General features: G+C 32.4%; 1 protein-coding gene across 5 annotated transcripts in view; it reads right to left on the bottom strand.

The window, feature by feature from the left end:
- LOC111044634 (dynein regulatory complex subunit 6) overlaps positions 1–19071 on the bottom strand; it is a 32056-nt gene that overhangs the window by 9404 nt on the left and 3581 nt on the right. The window contains exons 1-4 of one of the 5 annotated variants that reach the window (XM_022329835.2): positions 13658–13829; positions 12440–12642; positions 10380–10486; positions 8851–8991 (exon numbers count right to left, since the gene is read on the bottom strand). In XM_022329835.2, the coding sequence (XP_022185527.2) occupies positions 8851–8991; positions 10380–10486; positions 12440–12642; positions 13658–13704 (498 nt within the window). In that variant the 5' untranslated portion in view covers positions 13705–13829. Of the gene's footprint in view, positions 1–8850; positions 8992–10379; positions 10487–12439; positions 13833–19071 lie in introns of those variants that run through there. The other 4 variants (XM_039421245.1, XM_039421248.1, XR_005570488.1 and 1 more) reach the window with 4 other exon arrangements.

Genomic DNA, 19071 nt, shown 5'->3' with positions numbered 1-19071 from the left:
AAATGAAAAATAGAATAAATTGAACAATGGTATTTTTTTTCAAACTCCGATCAAATATCAAATCACAAGGTGTATGGATACGATTTTCTCAGAGCTGAATAGCTTGTCATCTCCACCAAACGCCCTGTGATCGGTGCGGTCAGATTGTCAATATATTGTTGTCGAGCAAATAGACCCAGAAACATGGCTCAAAATAATCTCACATGATTCTCCTGCCAAGTTTTGTCTGAATTTTTTCATTGTGTAGCGATTTTCGTTTTTGCCAGAAACAGGCAATAGTTCAGCATAAATTTGCCGAAGAATGATTGAAGTTTAGGCAGGAAACGTTATGAGTTCATCACTGTAAGTGATGATGTTGTGCGTGAATGGTGGAAAATTAAAGACGTCAGTTGAAATGACTTCCATAATCGTTATGATTCATGTCAATTTGGCCTCTCAGAGCTGGTGCAACCAAACGGCTTCTCCAGCTAATCAAATAGGATATTGGTCCGGGCGCAAATGTCATGAAAAAGGCACTCCGTGGTCATTTTTGGGTAACAGCCTTGGAAGATGTCTCCATTAGATCTAGATCTAATAGAAGATGTCTCTTAGATCTAGCATAGTGAGAAAAGCAATTTTGATTAGTCGAAATCACAGGCAAACACCTCAAAAACAAGTTGGCTGCCAAAATTTTTAGGATTTTGCTATATTGCTTCTATTTCAATAACAGTTCAAGATATTCAACCAAAACCCCGAATAATGTATGTTTCAAGCTTTTGAAGTGCAATATAATGGAAAGAGTACTCCAAATGAGACGATTCTCTGGAATATATTATAATTTGGTTAATTATAAACACTATAGTGTTAAAATCAATCCGATATCTCTCACAATAACTGAATAACAAGTGATATAACAATTTCTATCAATAATGACCGTCATCTTGGATTTTTAAATGATGTCGAATATTTTTGTTTTTTCCATAATCAATATTCTTTCTTATTCGGCTTGTTGTAAAGAAGAGATTGAGACCATTTGCAAGTCTCTATCTTGAAGCAGTCATGAAAAAATCGATTTTATAGTTGTAGCTTGTTACCTCATGCGTATGGAAAAACGCACCAGAAATCATGCAGGGTTTTCTTTGGAGGGCGCTGGAGAAAACATTTGTTGACGTACAGCGCATGAAGCTGGAAAAACTATCTAAATTTCATAGATTTAACATTTCAATGTCACTCTTGCACAAAAAAAGTTATGATTGAAAGAAATTAGAAAAACATTGTGAAAAAAAGTTTTGTAGGGCTTTTCAAGGTTATAAATAATAAAATATGCGTTTTAGAGAAAAATGTTATGTAAAAAAAATGGTAGGGAATAATTTTTAGAATATTTTCGTCAAAAAAACCATTGAATATACTGAACGGTTATTGAAATACAAGCGATATAGCAAAATCCTAAAAACCTTGGCGGCAATCTTGTTTTTGAGGTGTTTGCCTGTAATTTCGACAAATCATAATTGCGTTTCTCAATTATGAGAAACATAATCGATTTCCACGAAGAAATTGAGTAGATTTCCACGGCTGTTACCCAAAAATGACCACGGAATGACATTTGCGCCCGGATTATATTTTCGATCACCCGCCATACAAAAATGCTACTAGGCCACCTATTTCCTAAACTCACGTCATGACTTTGAGAGCAGAGCTTCCAAACTAACGAGAAGCTTCAAAACAACGCCAAAGCACACTTAAACTCATCTGACGGCAGCATTTCATGGAGAGGATTTTCGTAGGCTAGTCCACTGTTATGACAAATGCCCCAAGCACACAGTAATTATGTTGAAGTATAATCATAAGTGTAAGTAACTTTCAATGAACAAAATTATTCTTCCACATTCATTTGTTCTCTATTTATGGCAAATCGGTGATTGAAGAAAATGACACTTCTAGAATAAGAATTAGAGGCTTGAATTCTGAAAAAACAATTTTGTGAGAGAACTCAGCGACTGACTTCACTGTATTATTCATGAAATCAAAGTCAATCCACCAATATTGTTGGAGTGGCAGCCGTGTGCTGTACCACAAATATAAGCGGGCAGAAAAAAGTTTGACAACACTATTGAGTATTCAATGAAACGAATTTTTCCGACAAAACATTTTTTTTCTCTTTACATCACTCTGTCTTTTTGTTGAATAAACTAAGATTGAATCAACTCAATAATTGCAATATCCAGTAAATTTGACATCTATTTCTACATTATTGTTTTTTTAATGTTCAACAATGGAAATCATATTATAGCATCATTTGAGGAATATTTTCCACACTGCCGTGCTACCAATTTTTCCTTAATCGGCTGGATAGCATTTAACACCTATTAACCTAAGGATAGTTGTCGGCTCCAATGTAATAGATTCTTGATAAATTATGAATGGATCTATCGCCTATGAATGAGAAATCCAGTTTTCAGAGCAAATGAACTTATAATCTTCAGATGAATTTTGGAAATATACACAGATACACAAAGAACAATATATTACAAGCCTAAGCATTTAAAGTTACTACGAGCTAAAATACTTATCTAGTTTACAGTTGAAAAAACAGTGGCTATTGGCTTGTATACACACAAAACAAATTATATGGACAAAATAGAACACTATAAACTGTTTAAAACTCAATTTAAAACATTAATAAATTCGCTTAAATGCAAAATGATTCAGAGCAAAAATTTACAACACACACATAGCCAGCCATTAGTTTCAGAGAAGAAAGAACAGGAAAAGTCTAAGTTACAAGTCACAGAGCCAAAGCCTTGTTCGGTGTCGATTTTACAGACACGTCACCAAAAAAATTTATAAATTACAAGTTTAGAATTCACACCCTACATCTGTTCTCAATAAAACTTTATTTTGAAGCTGTTATTTTTAAACTTTCATATATCATCTCTATTTAACTAAACCATTTATCTTTTTAATTCTGTCAACCCAGCCTCGGTGACACCATGGAACAATGCAACAATCATTTACGATAATAAATTCTCCGTCAAAAAGTTTGTCCGTCTATCGATAACTCTGATATTTACTATAAAGTTTCATAGATCTCGAATTGAAGATTTGATTCCAATGTGAGAAAAAATGTAATATTACAAATACCCCCACTCTCACATAAAAAAATTTTACTGTTTGAAAATTTAAAGAAAAAAATTACATTGACCCTAATGAAAATTTTGAATTGTAAATTCGAGAACAGTAACAATTTTTCTATAAAAACATTACATGTTGTCCTATAATATTGAAAATTATTATAAAAATTCATCAATAGCATTTGTTATATGTTTCCAAACAATATTTCAAAGTATAGAATATCAATATTACTTTTGATTTAGCTTTATAATTTAAATGAAAATATCTCAACAGAAAGTTTAATATGTAAAGAATAGTTTTTTGAAATTGCACATAAATTTAATAGATAGAAAATTCAATTTTTTATTGCATAAAAAAAAATTTAGTATGTTGAATGAAAAATGTATTATTATTATTATTTTTTTTTTTTTTAATGAATTGATGAATTGTTACATTTAATTTTCACATAAAATTTCAATAAATCAAAAAATGTTCATTTCTTTCACTATTGACTCGGTTGATTTTATCGATGCACATTTTGGAAAACAGTCCGTTAAGGCACTCAGTATGATTTTCAGTTAAGTGTGACTCCAATGTGATGACGTTAGTGTTGGGCTGATCCGAATACTTGTAGTGTTGGGCTGATCTGGATGCACGTAGTGTTGGGCTGACATTTGTAGTCGACTGATGCATATCAAACTCGATACAGGTGACATCTCAGTTAGCATTGCCTCATGCTTGTAATAGACGGCTGCATACCAAACTTGATACAGGTGACATCTCAGTTAGCATTGCCTCATGCTTGTAGTAGACAGCTGCATACCAAACTCGATACAGAGTCACGTAAATTTTGTATCATATTTGTAATTATACAATGTACATTTCAGGCTTGAAATGACGATGTAATTCGTTTTTTGGAAAAGAGATAGACGCTGCATACAGGATTAATTTAGGTGAGGATTAATTTAGGTAAGGTTTGGTTTTTTGATACTTTCAGTTTTCAAGGTTTAGAGTTCTGCATACAGGAATAATTTAGGAGAGGATTTTTTTGAATCAATTCTTTCATGATACTGTGACTGTTATTCTGAATTCAAAGTTGCGAATGTGAACATGGATGACAATTACCTCCAGGTAATGTAGTAGTGTTGAAGTTTGAGGTACAAAGTCAGCAATAAGCATTGGCATTGCTATTGGCATTGATATCAGCATTGGCATTAGCATTGGCGCAGGCATCGGCGTAGATTTTGGCATTGGTATCAGCATTGGCGCAGGCATCAGCGTAGATTTTGGCATTGGTATCAGCATTGGCGCAGGCATAGGCATTGGCGCAGGCATTGGCGTAGATATTGGCGTTGGCATCAGCACAGGCATCGGCGTAGATTTTGGCGTAGTTATTGGTGTTGATATTGGTGTTGACATTGGCGTAGTTATTGGCGTTGGCATCAGCATTGGCGCAGATTTGGCATCAGCACAGGCATAGGCGTAGATTTTGGCGTAGTTATTGGTGTTGATATTGGTGTTGACATTGGCGTAGTTATTGGCGTAGGCCTCAGCGTAGATTTTGGCATTGGTATCAGCATTGGCGTAGCTATTGGCATTGGCGCAGGCATTGGCGTAGATTTTGGCATTGGCATTGGCGCAGGCATTGGCGTAGATTTTGGCGTAGCTATTGGTGTAGGCATCAGCGTAGATATTGGCGTAGTTATGTCACACTAGTTCGAAAATCACCCAAATGTTCTTAACACTCTTCATGGCGTTCACTTGTTGCTGATTTTGAGATTCACATGATAACTATTTCAATGTTAATGTCTGTGCTGTACCTGTTATCTTAAAATGCTTATAAACTAAGAAGAAAAACTTGATTAGGCTATCAATACAATCTAATACACATGATAATTATTTTCAAGTATATATAAAATTGAAATTTGTTAACATCCTATTATACAGTCAGCAATACATAAATTGTGAAATATCAATTACAAATTTTCACTAAAAAAAAATTTCATTTCCATCTATTCACTGTTCAAATATCAAAATTTAATCCATTTTTCAAAATAGAAATAGAATTTCATAACACCCTGTATCATTATCAAAATTGTAAAAAACATCAGATCATCACAACAAAAATTAATTTCAATATATATTTCAATAATTTCAGACAATTGATCTTCTATTCACAATCATTTCATAATATATCTGCATTTCATTATCATTTAATATAACATTTCATTTATAGCAAGTTCATTTCACATATTTATGATTTATCATTCAGGGTTTCAAAATTATTTAGTTTTAACTTTGTGTTCAAATATTGTATAAAAAGCAAATTATTTAATATTATTAATCATCGTTTGTTGGATACTATAGTTTATTTCGACTCTTCAATGTTCTAAACACAAACTACATTTCATGACAAAACTTTACTATCAATCATTAAACAAGAAATCATTCAAAACATCAATAATATTTTGCTTCAAAGGCAATCAATATTCATAATTAATCATCATTTTGCATCTATGGCATTCAACATTATTAATCATTATTTTGCATCTATGGCAATCAACATAAGTAATCAACACAAAAAATATTATCTCATTACTGCCTCTCTAAGTCATAACCTCTGTTATTCCTTCTTTAGGCAATAATGGGTTTCCATCTCAAAAAACAATCACATACCAGCAAAATTCTAATCAACAAACCCCACTAAAAATTCTACATACACTCCAGCATCCATTTCAAACGATAATCAATCATATCAAAATTTATAGAACAAACAATTTTAAAAATTTTGAAAAAGATATCAATTACAAAAACTTATTTCAATTAATAATATAACAAAACGTTTTTATTCAATGAAAACATTATTTTCAAGTTAACTTTCATTAATACATCACATATATATGGCTACACAATTCATTAATACTTTCAAATTTTGAAGTTTATTTATTATAACAAAAGAATTTATACATAAGAATAGATTTCAGCATGTTCTAAATTGAACCATTTATTTTTTTAAATAATTTAAAATTTAAAGACTGTATAATAAGAACAAACATTTCAAGATTATAATACAAAGATGATCAAGATGGATAATGGGTAAATAAGTTCCCTAAAAAATACAAAAAAGAGAAAAAGAAAACTGGGTAAATAAATTTCCTAAAACAATACAAAGAAGAGAAAGATTAATTAGAGCCTATCCTACATGTCAGTACTGAACTTTCATGAGGAAGTATATTTAATAAAAATATACTGAAAATGAGAAAATGGGACATAATTTGCTCTGAAAAACCTAATTACCTAATATGATACCTAAAAAAAAAAAATAGACATGATTAAAATATGTAATACATGATGAAAAAATATACCGCAAGCAAACAATTATTTACACTACAATGGATAGATTTTGGAAAAGTTAAGTTTTATCAACAATTTAAAGATTAGGAAAATAAGCTACTATTTTAACTTCTAAAATTATTTCAGAAAAAATACAAATTTAAATGACTATGGACAAGATTGGTTAAGATATGCATCATAGAAGAAATTTACTGAACATTACACAAAGACAGGAAAGAATCGAAATTTGAAAAGATTAAGGGCCAAGAAAAATAGGCTACAGGAAAGAAAAAAGATACAATTATGGACTCTTACCATACGTGGTATTTACGGTCATTGCTATTCTGAATCCCGGCATGACACAGGATTCCTAATCATTGTGTGTTGGGGAATACCCTTTCATCATGTGATTCACTGTCATCATCTTGTAAATAAGCAACTTGAAACAACCTTTGAATACTAATACATCAATGGAAACTTTGTGCTTTGTTTTCTTCAAGAACATGATTTTATTCATGGGTTCATTTGTTTCAACAAAGCCGTTTTGCCTACAAAAGTTAGTCATGTTCACTTGAGAATGCATTGCATACACCTTTTCAATTCTCAGTTGAAAGTTGAACTCATCAACTTGACTCAAAGCAACATACATTTTGTTTACATTGTTCCTAACCTCCACAGAAACCTGTCTCATGTAATCATTTATTCATTCATTTATTAGAACAGTCACAAACACGATATTTGGAAAGAGAAACAGGCAATTGCCCAAAACTTCTTCAATTCCTTGATTTTGGCACATAAATAGTCCAAAGTGAGGTTGAGTTTAAAATTTCTGTTTTCACCAAAGATTAACACTCAGAGAATACCTATTTGAGATATGACTGATGAATTTTGAATTTCGAAGGGTTGATAAGAGCCGGAAATAACACTAAACAATCTGAAAGTTTCAATAATATTGAAATAAACTTGAAAATTTTGAGCAGAAAAATTAAAACTACTATCATTCACTTTGTTTATAGTTTTCCTAACCTTCAATGTAGCAATATTACTTTCATGATAGTTGACTTTCAGTGAAGACAACTCCCTACCTACTTCTTTATTCAATTCTACTATCTCATTAGGGTTGACTTTTTCAACAACAGTAACTAGGCCTACATTGTCAGAAACTTGAATGAGTTGATCTTGTATCTTAACACTACTATCTTCATGATTATCTTTCAATGTTTCATGTGCATTTTTCAATAGAAGGTTTATACTAACCTGCTCTAGTCTAATGCTAGCAAATTCTTGCTTCATCTCATCAAACCTAGCATTAAACTTAGCATTTTGCTCATCAATCTTGGCATTTTGCTCATCAAACTTTTGTGTTAAGAATGCTATAAGATTCAGATCATTTTTAATGTTTGCCATTTTGTAATATGCACTGATATCTATTCATTAAAACTTGATCTCTCTTGAACCGATTTCCCATTCAGCAGTATACCATTCATAACCCATCAAGATATCTATCCTACTAATAATTTTTTATAACCAGGGATTTCATAGTGTACCATTTGGGACATATTTATTTTGTAATTCGGTCCCACCACAGGGGTAACATTTGCCGTGCTACCAATTTTTCCTAATTCGGTTGGAATAGCATTTAACACCTATTAACCTAAGGATAGTTGTCAGCTCCAATGTAATAGATTCTTGATAAATTATGAATGGATCTATCGCCTATGAATGAGAAATCCAGTTTTCAGAGCAAATGAACTTATAATCTTCAGATGAATTTTGGAAATATACACAGATACACAAAGAACAATATATTACAAGCCTAAGCATTTAAAGTTACTACGAGCTAAAATACTTATCTAGTTTACAGTTGAAAAAACAGTGGCTATTGGCTTGTATACACACAAAACAAATTATATGGACAAAATAGAACACTATAAACTGTTTAAAACTCAATTTAAAACATTAATAAATTCGCTTAAATGCAAAATGATTCAGAGCAAAAATTTACAACACACACATAGCCAGCCATTAGTTTCAGAGAAGAAAGAACAGGAAAAGTCTAAGTTACAAGTCACAGAGCCAAAGCCTTGTTCGGTGTCGATTTTACAGACACGTCACCAAAAAAAATTATAAATTACAAGTTTAGAATTCACACCCTACATCTGTTCTCAATAAAACTTTATTTTGAAGCTGTTATTTTTAAACTTTCATATATCATCTCTATTTAACTAAACCATTTATCTTTTTAATTCTGTCAACCCAGCCTCGGTGACACCATGGAACAATGCAACAATCATTTACGATAATAAATTCTCCGTCAAAAAGTTTGTCCGTCTATCGATAACTCTGATATTTACTATAAAGTTTCATAGATCTCGAATTGAAGATTCGATTCCAATGTGAGAAAAAATGTAATATTACAACACTCACTTTTAAGGAAAGGCGTCTCAATCTGTGTAAGTTCTGTAATGATTTGAGTCCTTCATCAGTTATAGTGTGACATCCACTAAGGTTAAGCTCTTCAATGCTTGGGTTGTTCTCCGAAAGAACTCTTAATCCGTCATCAGTGATCTGAAATAAGAATTAGTAAGTGGTTAATTGTACAACAATCGTGCAAAACAGATTGCTGCGTGAGGAGGAATGGGAGTTTTCCCAGTGCAAACCCACAAACACGCTTAATTTTTTCAATTTAACCAATCAAGTGAACTAAGCCGCACAAACATGACCTCACATAACGCCTCGACAATAATTCAACTGTCACCTGACTGGGAAATGTGACTATCACGTGCCAACAATATATTTATCATGTTGTAGTGTTGCATATCAATTATTTGCCGAACGATAACGATTGTAACAGCAGGTACGTTGGTTAGTTACTATACATCGAGTTTGACAAATGTTTCCCTCATGTTGCAAACAAAATCTGTACATATTTTGAAAATATTATGACAACCCGACAACAACCTTTTCTTGCACAGGAAACAAAAACGAAAATGTGCAGGAAACGATAATTTTTCTTTTCATAGCAAGTGCAAAGCAGGTACTGGTAACCTTAAGTAAAAATACTATTCCCATTCTTGCAGTAACATTTAAATGTCATTGGTATAGCAATAACAATGTATGAATATTTTATTATTTTTGGAGTATGATGTAATGAAACGCATGCCATAAGTATAGAGGTTCGTCGATTAAACTCACTGGATACTTTTGAGCTTCTGAGATCTATTTACAAAGAAACACAACTCATGGGCATAACTAAGATTCAAAACAAAAACTAATTGAAGATCTAGGATAAAATAGATGAGTGATAGAGATATATTGCATGGGCAATTTTTATAAATTACAAAATAGAAATTGCAATCAATCAATAGAAGTGGAATCGCTTGAAATTTTGCTCATATTTTTTTTCTCTCTCTTTTTTCCTCTCTTCCTCTTCCATTCTTTCCTTTTTCACTACTCTTTACCCTTTTCCCCTAAAATTTATACCCACTACCAGACTATTACATGGGACACCTTCCTCCTTTCTTTCTTTTTAGCACACCCCACCATGAAGTCTCTTTTTGTATTTCATCAGAAATTTGTATTTTGATAGTAGCCTTTTATTTTTGTATTATTTTAATTCTTTTGTGTGTTTTTGTGATGGAATGAATAAAATTATTGATTGAATTATTGACAAGAGAAGCAGTAAATATTATTAATATTTACTGTATTAAGCTGTTTAAGCTGTATTACAGCTTGAACTTTTAAAATAAGCATGCAAAGTTAGAATGAAGCTGCGGTTAATGACAAGATCAGATTGAAAAATATGAAAAGTCAGATCTGTAACTCAAATGGACTGATTGATCAGAGATCAACACAGATTGTGCTGATAAATTACCTGCTCGCTGCTATCACAAACAGCTATTAGAGCACTTAAAATCCACTACAGAAAAAATTTGAAAATTTTACTGGGAACTCACATTACAACAAGACAGATCCAAGTCTCTCAACTCTAAGAATTTGATGCCATGATGCAATGTAATATCAGTTATTTCAAAACAAAACCCCAAGTGCAAGGTCTTCAACCCTGGAACAAAAAATAATGAAGATAATGATAAGAGAAGTAGAACTTGTTTTAATGTCTTAGCTATTCTTATTATAAAGTTGAAAAATTGGATATGGATGTTACCAGTTCTCATTACTATTGTAGTGAATTTATTCTGTGAAATCTGGCGGCACTGTACTCCATAACAACAATGCTGCAATATAAGGTTTGCACAGACTAAAGAGAAAATTGAAATTGAAAATTTAACAAAATAATTGTTTAATTCAATCACTGCTATGGAAACTAATGTTTTTTTTTGTTTTATGGTTGGATCTTACATAGAGCATAACCATTTCGGGTGAAAATCTTCGATTTAAGAGAAAAGGTTCTCGTGAATTAGTAAAAAGACAAATAAGCGGATTACCGGAAAACTAGGGAGTTTTTTCAAGCTTTTTAAATACGGTACCGGTACTAATAGGGTAGTGTTATTCAGAGACTCACTGTCTCGGAATATCCTAAGACAACTTTTAATCTACAAATTCAAAGTGAAAATGACCCAAGTTATAGTCGTTGTAATATTTTAAATAAAAAAGGGTACTACAAGTTTTCATATTGTTCTTATTAATTTATTTGAGATATACAAATAAAATATACCTATTCTAGATTGCATTAATTACTTCTCAGATTGCTGAAATGTTGATGCCCAAATGAGCTCTATAGGTTTTTGTGTGGGTTTATAAAGAGATGAGTGGACCTATAGCTTCAGACGAACTCCAAACCACCTAATACAACCAATTCTCCAATTTTATTATTCTAAAGTATGTCACTCATTTCCACCATTCATCAACTTAACTCTCTTTGATAATGAAATTGATTTATTTAAATGTTTCCAAAAAGTACAACAATAACTTATCCAAATTTAATAGATAATTCAAGTATGTTGGAGATGGGGCCCAGTGTCTTGAAACGCTTCCGAATTGCTTGCAGCTTAAACTTCTAAAATGTCAAAACATAAAATGTGAGTACTATTGAATAATTGATTCATACAATACTATCTAACAGCTTAAGAAAATATATAATTTAGAGGATAGTAACTACTAAGTTATAAGTACCTGGGTTCAAGTGTACAGAGAGATGGAGGGCTTGACGTAGAAATACAGCATAGAATAAATAATTGTGGATGGATGAACTGGAGAAAAATGAGTGGTGTTCTTTGTGATAAGAGAGTGAATTGTCAAATGAAGGGAGAAGTGTATAGATCAGTTGTGAGGCCAGCTATGCTGTATGGAACAGAAACATGGCCCATTTCAAAGAAACAGGAACGAAAGATTGAAGTGACTGAGATGTGAATGTTAAGATGGATGTGTGGGGTTACAAGAAGAGATAAAATAAGAAATGAATTGATCAGAGGCACTGTAAAAGTTGGACCACTGGGAAAGAAAATGCAGGAGACAAGGATGAGGTGGTTTGGGCATGTACAGCGACGGGAGGATGATTATGTTGGACGAAGAGTGCAGGATTTGGTTTTGGATGGTGTGAGAGGACGAGGTAGACCTAGGATGAGGTGGGGAGATAGAATAGCGGCTGACTTGCAGGAGAGTGGTTGGAGGAGAGAGGAAGCATTGGATAATGCTTTGTGGAGAGGCAGACTAAGAGGAAGGTATGCCGACCCCATTTAAATGGGATAAGGCACAGCCAAAGAAGAAGAAGAAGAAGAAGAAGAAGAAGAAGAAGAAGAAGAAGAAGAAGAAGAAGAAGAAGAAGAAGAAGTAGTAGTAGAAGAAGAAGAGAAGAAGAAGAAAAAAAGAAGAAGAAGAGAAGAAGAAGAAGAAGAAGAAGAAGAAGAAGAAGAAGAAGAAAAAAGAAGAAGTAGTAGAAGAAGAAGAAGAAGAAGAAGAAGAAGAAGAAGAAGAAGAAGAAAAGAAGAAGAAGAAGAGGATAGTAACTACTGTTCCACAGTATGTTTATAAAATCATGACTGAATCAAAAACTCACCTTTCAGTTCAAGCAATGAACGACAGCTTCGAGTATCGATAGCTACATCTCTAAACTGTCCATCATCTAAAGTACTGAGAGCTTGAGCTTGTTCATTCTCAATTTTTTCAAGATCAGGATGAATTGCAGCACTTCCACACAAGCCATAGTTGGTTATTCTCGGACAAGCTCGCACTTTCAAATGCTGCAGACGTTGACAGTTTCTGAATATAGCATGCAGTGATAAATTTGAGACGCTATTTGTACAATGACCAAGATCAAGATAGACAAGATTGGATAAATCACTAATCAGAGTAATCAGTGCTAAGTCGTTAAAATTTGATGATCTCAAATCAAGAAATTTGATATTCTTGTTTGATAATGGAAGCATTTCTTTCTTATAAGGAGATCCCGAATATATAACGGTCAGCTTGTTAAGATAGGTTAGCTTAGCCAGAGATTCAAGTCCCAAGTAGGTAATCCCTGAGCAGCCTGAGATATTGAGCTCTTTCAATGTTGGAAGACCATCACTTATGGCAATCAATGCCTTATCAGTCAAGCAAACACAACTGCCAATATCAATTACCAATAAATTCTTTTGACAGTTCACTAAGTGTATCAAGCTCTCATTAGTCAACTGAGAGCAGCCATGCAAACATATTTCAGTCAAATTCAAACCATCTAGTAAAGCAATTTTCTTCAAGCAAGAATTGTCCAATTTTGTCCAACTGAAATCAAGTTTTTTTAAAAACCTGGAAGCTTTTTGCAGATATGATAAGATGAATCTGAACGTCAACACACTGTCAGATCCCAATTCCACATTGTCTTTCCTATAGTATCTCTTATATACAGCTTCATGGCAATTTATATAACAACCATGAAGAGATAAATTATTTAAATTAGGCATACATGTCACAAGCCGATTGAATAGTGCATCGCTCAAGTAATTTTGCTCGTTCACCACCAACTCTTTCACATTTTTTAGAGCATCTCCGACTTTGAGAAGATCATCGGGTTTTGAAAACATAGTCCCACTCATGAATAAATCCCTGCATTCGTCTAATTCCAAATATTCCAAGTTTTCCAAATAAGAGAAGAAACATGAAACATAGTTCAACGCAATGGAGCAGCTTTTCAAGTGAAGTGTTTTGATGTATGGTCCGAATCTCCTCCAAAAAATGTCAGATATATTAAATATTTCAAGATTGGTACATTTAATATTTGAAAATGTTCGCTCACTTTTTAGTAAAATATCTAATGGAGAGGTTTCTGGTGATAGTACACATCCTTCGAATACGATTTGTTCTTTATCTAAATATTTGTGATCCAAACAAAGCTGATTGAAATATGCTGAAGTTTCGCTTAATGATTTTCTATCTCTGTAGGGCAAATATTCCAGCAGTCCAAGGAAAACCTGCAAAGAAAAATATTTCATATGAAATAATGTAACAATGAAAAGTGCCTCTCTACTTAGTGTGATGTTGTGTTATATTAATTTTAAGAATCAAAAATGTTGAATAGTTTTTCATTTCAAAATATTCACGTGCTCAAGTTATAACATTACTGGAGGTTGGTAGGCCTGCCTACAGTGAAGTGGTGAAAAATAATGCTCCGTAATTTTTAGTGTTTTGTGATGGTTCTTTGAAAGTTTAGGAGAAGGTTTCAGTCTATGTATAGTTCCATCATTTGCCTGTCATGTGTGCATTATTGGAGTAGTGTAAAGTGCGAGATAAATTTCTTTTAACACGGCTCTTTATCAAAGACGGAGAGGTCCGATGCTCTATCCTTCACTAATCTCTCCCACTACCTAGCATCATTCTCCTTCTTTTGTGTCTGTGTGAGAGAGCTTTGTAACGCTTCGCTCCCCTCCACTGGCAATGTTCCAAAGTGATATGTTTGTGTATGTTACGGAGATGTGTTCATCACAAGAACCTGAAGCGAAATGACACAGCGCATCCAATTGTGCGCAGGATGTCCGTCTGTGACTATGCTACAAACTGTGGAGGGAGAAATGGGTTTCTCCTCTTCATGTTAAAAGTAATTTATCTCGCACATTAGTTGTACTTCAGCAGCGTCAATATAAGCAATTTTCGAGTGTATGGAGTTGTCATGAACTGTAACAAGAAGTAGAATAGCTTGCCATTTTCAAAGATAAGCAAGGATAGTAACATGTTTTCTGAGTTTAAATTCCCTCATTCAAAGGAATTTCTCTCTTGCGAAATGAGTCAGGACATCTGCTATGAATTTTATAAGAAACTGAAAAGCTTTTCAGATAAAATCACAGGATAGATTGAGAGACACTTGGATAAAATGAATGAAGTAGTAGGTGAGCAGAAGGAGAAATTTTGCGGCTGGAGAGGAAGTTGAGAAAAAGCAATTTGAATATACTGAACTCCTTCACACTGTGGTTTTTGTTTAGAGTGGGATCTGAACTCCCTCACTCTATACAGAATTTTGCCTGGCTCCAATCAATCACTTTGGATTGATAAAATGATAACTAAACTATAACTTCACTCACTGTGTGGATACTTATATTTCACTCACTGAGCTAATATTATAGAAGAAAAAGATAAAGAGAGATAGATCAGGGTCGTGTGTAAGGGAATGTATAAAGTGGAAGGCAAAACAAAGGTTAATTATGAATTTATTAATACATTTTAAATTGAAATTAATTTATGAAATTGATTAAAATATAGTAATGATTTAGAATGAATATACAAGATTATTGAGTTTTTGAAAATACTACAGTTCAAGTCTAATTTTATACAATGAAATTTAACAAACAGTTCCTACTTAATTAGGTTACTTTAAGAGTAGAATGTAAGATCAAAATATTGAAACACCTCTGGTTAAAAAAAAAATACCATTTCAGTCAAAAACAAAAGAATTAATAAGTTTTAAAGAATGAATATGATCAGGGGAGCCTTTCTTCAATAAACTATTGTTTGTGCTTAGAAGAAAATTTCAACTGTAAGCTTCAAGAAGTTAATTAAAACTGTGTCTATAGATATGTATTTAAAAAGAAGTAATAATTAAATTTGCTGTTTACTTTGATGCTATGTAATTTTGATATACTTATTTGGGCTTTTTAGGGTGGGGTGGTGTGGATTTGAAATAAGGAAAATTGAAAATTCTAAATACAAACTTCACCTGGTTGTCAATTCCCTATAGTATAATTGAAGTCTGAAACCAAAGAATCACTCCTACACTGAACACTGTCCAAAATCCAAGAGACTAAGAGCAACTAGCCTTGCAAGACATGGTCTGCCTGTTTATATACTAGCACCACGATTTTCCACCCCTTATCACCATTCGCCCTCTAGTTCCGCCTACACTCAAACTTTTCAACATTTCAACCTAATATTCAGCTTACAAACTGAATTCAAATATCAATTTCAATTTACTCTAATGTTTATTATGATATATAATTTTGAACTATGGCACCCCTTGATCATTAAAACAGATGATATCATACATTTTACCAATATTCTTTTAAACTCTGAAGTTTGGATACTGACAATTAAATACATACTCATCGAATTTGATTAATACAGTAATCAATCTTATAAATCCAATACTTCAATAATAAATACATTAAATGAAGAACAAAACACAATTTCATACAGTAAATCATTACAATTGAATTGAATAAATCAAATGAATAAGATACTTTTGATTAAGCAGGTCTCTTATACTCATTGTCAACATGTTTCAATTAAATATACCTAATTCTATTTACAAATTTACACTTAGCCTATGAATCCGGATTCAACTAACTTACTTCGCTTATAATAATTATTGAATTAGAATTCATTGTACATCATATTATTTATTGAATAAATTTATATATAGCCTAACCTACTTCATGACCTAATTTTTATAGACATCTACTTGTATTGTGTTTATTAAAGTAATTTATCATCAAATAATATTGCTTCAATAATACGGTCATATGCTTACCACGTGGTAACATTGTAGCATATGCTAACCACGTGGTAACATTGTGAACTACATAATATCTATATTCTACTACTCTCCTAACTATATATCTATATTGCTATACGCCATCTACCTGCCATCAACTTATGCTATAGCTATATACAAGGGTTAACACTAAGCACATTGGGCCATGTAATTTCTATTGCAAATGTATCTGTGAATAGTGTTAAGAATATTGTTAGCAAGTTTCTAGGAAAGAATTAGTTTCGTTTCAAACTGTTATGAGAAGAATGATTACCACTGTTGTTTGGCTAGGTAGGCTATTCAAATGTATTCTCAATAGTTTCAAGAAACGGTTCTTTCTATTATTCTAGCTCTCAAACGTCCATATTCTTACAATACAATATGTTCAGAGCACGTGTTACAACAGAAATCTACAATTTTTCAATTTTAGGAGAGCATGTGATCGCCATTTGTAGCTCAAGACATGTATTAAGGATGTAAGTGATGGAAATGAGTTACAAGCAATAAACTCAAAATAAGTATGTAAATGAATAAAAGAGTAATGAATCTGTCGTTTTCAAATTGATAATTTACATTAATGATTGCAGACTTGATTTTGCCAAGAGAATAGGGTCTTGTATAACAAAAAATAACAGACCACATCTCCATACCACATTGAGACAGAGATCAGATTAAAAAAAAACTGCTGAAAGGTACAGCAGTAACTTGATAAATATTCTGAAAAATATATGATGAAAAACTGTTGAAATATATGTTGATGAGGACTTTCCTTAACATCTGATAAAAATAGCTATTTATGTATTAAGAGTGTAATGCACGACTTTATGAACTTTGGTATGATAGACTGGTGGTTTTTGACAGAGAGAAAAATTGAAAGAGACAGGAATTGAGTGTTTCGCCACAGAGTCAAGAGTATGATGCCAAGAGATACCATAACACTGAAGAGTAAAGTATAAAAACAAAAACCAATTGGACATTACTTCAAGAATAAAAATAAATATATTTCTCAATAATTAAAAAAATGCTAAAAAAGTCTAAACTCGATTACAAAAACAATCATATTTTTGTGCTAAAAATAAACCAAGGGAATGGTGGTCAATAGTCAGAGAAAATTAAAATAGGAATCAAGTGGCTAAAGGTGATAAAATATCTAGTCATACACCAGATGGATTCAATGATTTTTGTTGACAGATAGATGAAAAATTGAGCTCAATAGTGAGTCTGAGTTTCTTTTCAAGTTTTAAAGTTTTCAATAATCAATACAGTTTTTTCAAGTTATCAGTGTTGAATTAGTGAAATATGTTCATTTAATTTAATATAATTATTAACCTATTTTTTCGGACACTTCATTATTTATCAAAATTTGGGAACAGAATAGTTTTGGGCTATGCCTGTTGTTCTATCCCGATCATATTCATATGATTTGTAATTATATCAACGAATAAATAAATAAATAAATTTGGTTTTCAACTTATCTAAATTCAAATTCTCAGTTTATATATTGTTATGGATGAGACCTTTAGAAGGTTGGCAGGAGGCGAGAGGTTCCTAGTAAACAACACAGAGGTGGCAGGGGGACTTCTGGATCGTTCTAGATCATTACCATGAGTTCATCTTGGTGCAGGGAGACGTCGATCAATGACAAGTGCATTCCAGAACCTTCGAATCACTGTGATTGATCGGGCGTGTTTGTCACCTCCAGATCCTTCTCGATTGTTCTATAGAGCCTATATAGATGGCACGTGTTGCAGTTGGCAGTCAGTTAAGAAACTACAGTGGAGTGTTCACTTCTTCTCAATGTGACAGACTAGTGATAAATTGATAATAATCATGACAGACTAGTGATAATAGACTTTTGTAGCTGATGAACAGTTATTATTCTAGGTGACAGTTATTTTTAAACAGTTATTTATATAACATAAGAAGTTATTTAGATAACATAAGCTTGTGATAATTCTGTGTAATTTATTAGGTAGTGATCAGTTCATATTTGTTTCTAGTTTACCTCCATGTGTTAAGTGTTGTAAGTAATAAATCTAATCACTATAAATCACATCAAGTGTTTATTTAGTGTAGAAACCCATAACAATATATTTTGAACTCGAAATGGTGCAAAAATTATCAAGTGGTAAACATAACCTATTTTTGGACAATTTCTATACAAATTTTGGAAAGGAACAGTTTAGGGATTTAAGACTGTTGTTCCTTTCCGAATCATTCATAGTTAAGAATGATATTCAATCTATCAATGTACAAATAAATAAATAGCAGATCCTGTCCATGATGTTTCTCATTATCTTGACAATTTCAAAAATTCATTGCCAAACTCTTCAAAACCCTTCTTTTTCTTTTTATCTTACAGATGTTGAGCAGGTTCATAGTGCAATACTATCCTTAAAAAAGTATATCCAAAAAATAGTGCTTGCCTTGATGTGTATTGCTTAAATTCTTAATTATTGAAACTGGCTTCTCCTTATACTTGTGGGGTGCTAAGCTCTTCGTTGAATGATTGTATTCTTGGCTTTCTTTCTAATTGATTAAAATTTGTCAAAGTAATTCCTCTTTTCAAGAAAGGTTCTGCAAGTGAGTATAATAATTTTAGACCCATTTCTATCATTCCAGTTATTTCTAAAATTTGAGGTAATTTTCTATTGACAGATTGTTTTTTGAAAATAATTCATTGTTCTCCA

This window comes from Nilaparvata lugens, chromosome 2, assembly GCF_014356525.2.
Source record: "Nilaparvata lugens isolate BPH chromosome 2, ASM1435652v1, whole genome shotgun sequence".
Taxonomy (NCBI): domain Eukaryota; kingdom Metazoa; phylum Arthropoda; class Insecta; order Hemiptera; family Delphacidae; genus Nilaparvata; species Nilaparvata lugens.
This window is presented reverse-complemented; position numbering and strand designations above follow the sequence as displayed.